Genomic DNA, 1,864 nt, shown 5'->3' with positions numbered 1-1,864 from the left:
CATCTTCTCGCAGATGATGTCCACCAGCCGCTCGAAGGTCTGCTTCACGTTGATGTTGTCCTTGGCGCTGGCCTCGAAAAACTCAAAGCCTGGAAGAAAAAGGTGGGGGGGGACACACCAAAACACACACAAAACCACACAGAACACACACAAAACACACACAAAACACACACAAAACACCACACAAAACCCACACAAAACCCACACAAAATCCACACAAAATCCACACACAACCCACACACAACCCACACACAACCCACACACAACCCACACACACAACACACACACAACACACACACAACACACACACAACACCACCACATGGGTGAGATTAGGGCTTCAAACCCCACACACACACCCCCCCCGTTGCCACCCTGCATCCAGCTGCTGCCCAACATCGGAAACCTTCCACGGCTCCTCCTCCCCTCGTTAAATATTAATTGAAAGGGCTGCGTGTACCAGACCCCCCCACACACACACACCCACCCACGCGGTGACACCGTCATTTTCCCCACCTCTCGGCAGGTTTATGGGGCTGTAACAGAAACTGCCATCACACCCCGGGGGCTTAATTATGCCTCATTTGGGTTTTTTTCTTCGTTAGGTGACGAGTCACCGCTGCTATTGAAGCAGAAGAATTACAGCCGGGGAATTAAGCCCCCCCTAATTAAATTATTTGTAGGAAGACAGCTCCTCAACTCACCCAGGTGCTCGGCGAGCTGGCGGCCCTTCTCCGAGGAGACCACGCGCTCATCCTCCATGTCACACTTGTTCCCCACCAGCAGGACCTGGGCGTTGTCCCAGGAGTAGGTCTTGATCTGGGTGGACCTTCAGGGAGGACAAAGAAAGTGGGGGGGACATCATCATCATCATCACGTGGAGGGGCAGAGAGCACGGCATGGGGAGGGGAGGCCCCAAAAAGGGGAGGGGAAGGGACAGTTTAGGGGGGGGTGAGGGTCCCCGAAGCTCTTCCTGGGGTGCTCACCAGTCCTGCACGGCGTTGAAGGACTCCTCGTTGGTGATGTCGTACATCAGGATGAAGCCCATGGCGCCGCGGTAGTAGGCGGTGGTGATGGTGCGGTACCGCTCCTGGCCGGCCGTGTCCTGGGTTTGGGGGGGGTTGAGATCAGCACATCACCCCCAGGGACGTGGGGACACCAGTGGGGACATCTCGTGGACAACTGAGTCCTCAGGGAGACATCCCACCCCACCATCATCACCCCCAGCTCTGGGTAACATCAGAGCAGCCCCACGCCAACCATCCTGGTGTGGGGACCCATGGGGACAACCCTGGACAACGAGGTCCAGGAGCCAACCCACCCCACAACCATCACCCCCAGCCCCGGTAAACGTTGGAGAAGCCCCACATCAACCATCCCAGTGCGGGGAACCACGGGGAGACCCCAACAACCATCCTGGTGTGGGGACACCTCCTGGACAACGAGGTCCAGGAGCCAACCCACCCCACAACCATCACCCCCAGCCCCGGTAAACGTTGGAGAAGCCCCACACCAACCATCCCAGCGTGGGGAACCACGGGGAGACCCTAAAGATGGGGATTATAGGGACTGGGGGGTCTCACCCAGATCTGCAGCTTGATGCGTTTGTCGTTCCGGTAGATGGTCTTGACCTTGAAGTCGATGCCGACGGTGCTGACGAAGGCCGGGGTGAAGGAATCGTCGGCGTACCGGAAGAGGAAGGAGGTTTTCCCTACGCTGCTGTTGCCGATGATGAGGATCTTGAACATGTAGTCGAAATTTTGGTCGGAGGATTCCTTCTGCCCATAGCGGGAGTCGGTAGCCGACGCCATCTGCAAAGGCGGAGGGAGGAGAAGGGCCGTGATGGGGGGGGGGGGGGGGGGGGG

General features: G+C 57.8%; 1 protein-coding gene across 1 annotated transcript; it reads right to left on the bottom strand.

The window, feature by feature from the left end:
* Positions 1 to 1,834, bottom strand: RAB3A (RAB3A, member RAS oncogene family; the record flags this gene model as incomplete). The annotated part of the gene is made up of 4 exons (XM_014938207.1): positions 1,583 to 1,834; positions 986 to 1,104; positions 704 to 828; positions 1 to 89 (listed from the first exon to the last, which is right to left on the bottom strand). Coding segments are annotated over exons 1-4 (561 nt in total), but the record flags the coding sequence as incomplete, so codon positions are not given.
* Between the last annotated feature and the right edge of the window lie 30 nt (positions 1,835 to 1,864).

This window comes from Calidris pugnax, unplaced genomic scaffold (genome assembly GCF_001431845.1).
Source record: "Calidris pugnax isolate Ruff unplaced genomic scaffold, ASM143184v1 scaffold46, whole genome shotgun sequence".
In the NCBI taxonomy this organism is placed as follows: domain Eukaryota; kingdom Metazoa; phylum Chordata; class Aves; order Charadriiformes; family Scolopacidae; genus Calidris; species Calidris pugnax.
The sequence above is the reverse complement of the archived record's forward strand: the minus strand, read 5'-3'. Positions and strand labels throughout refer to the sequence as shown.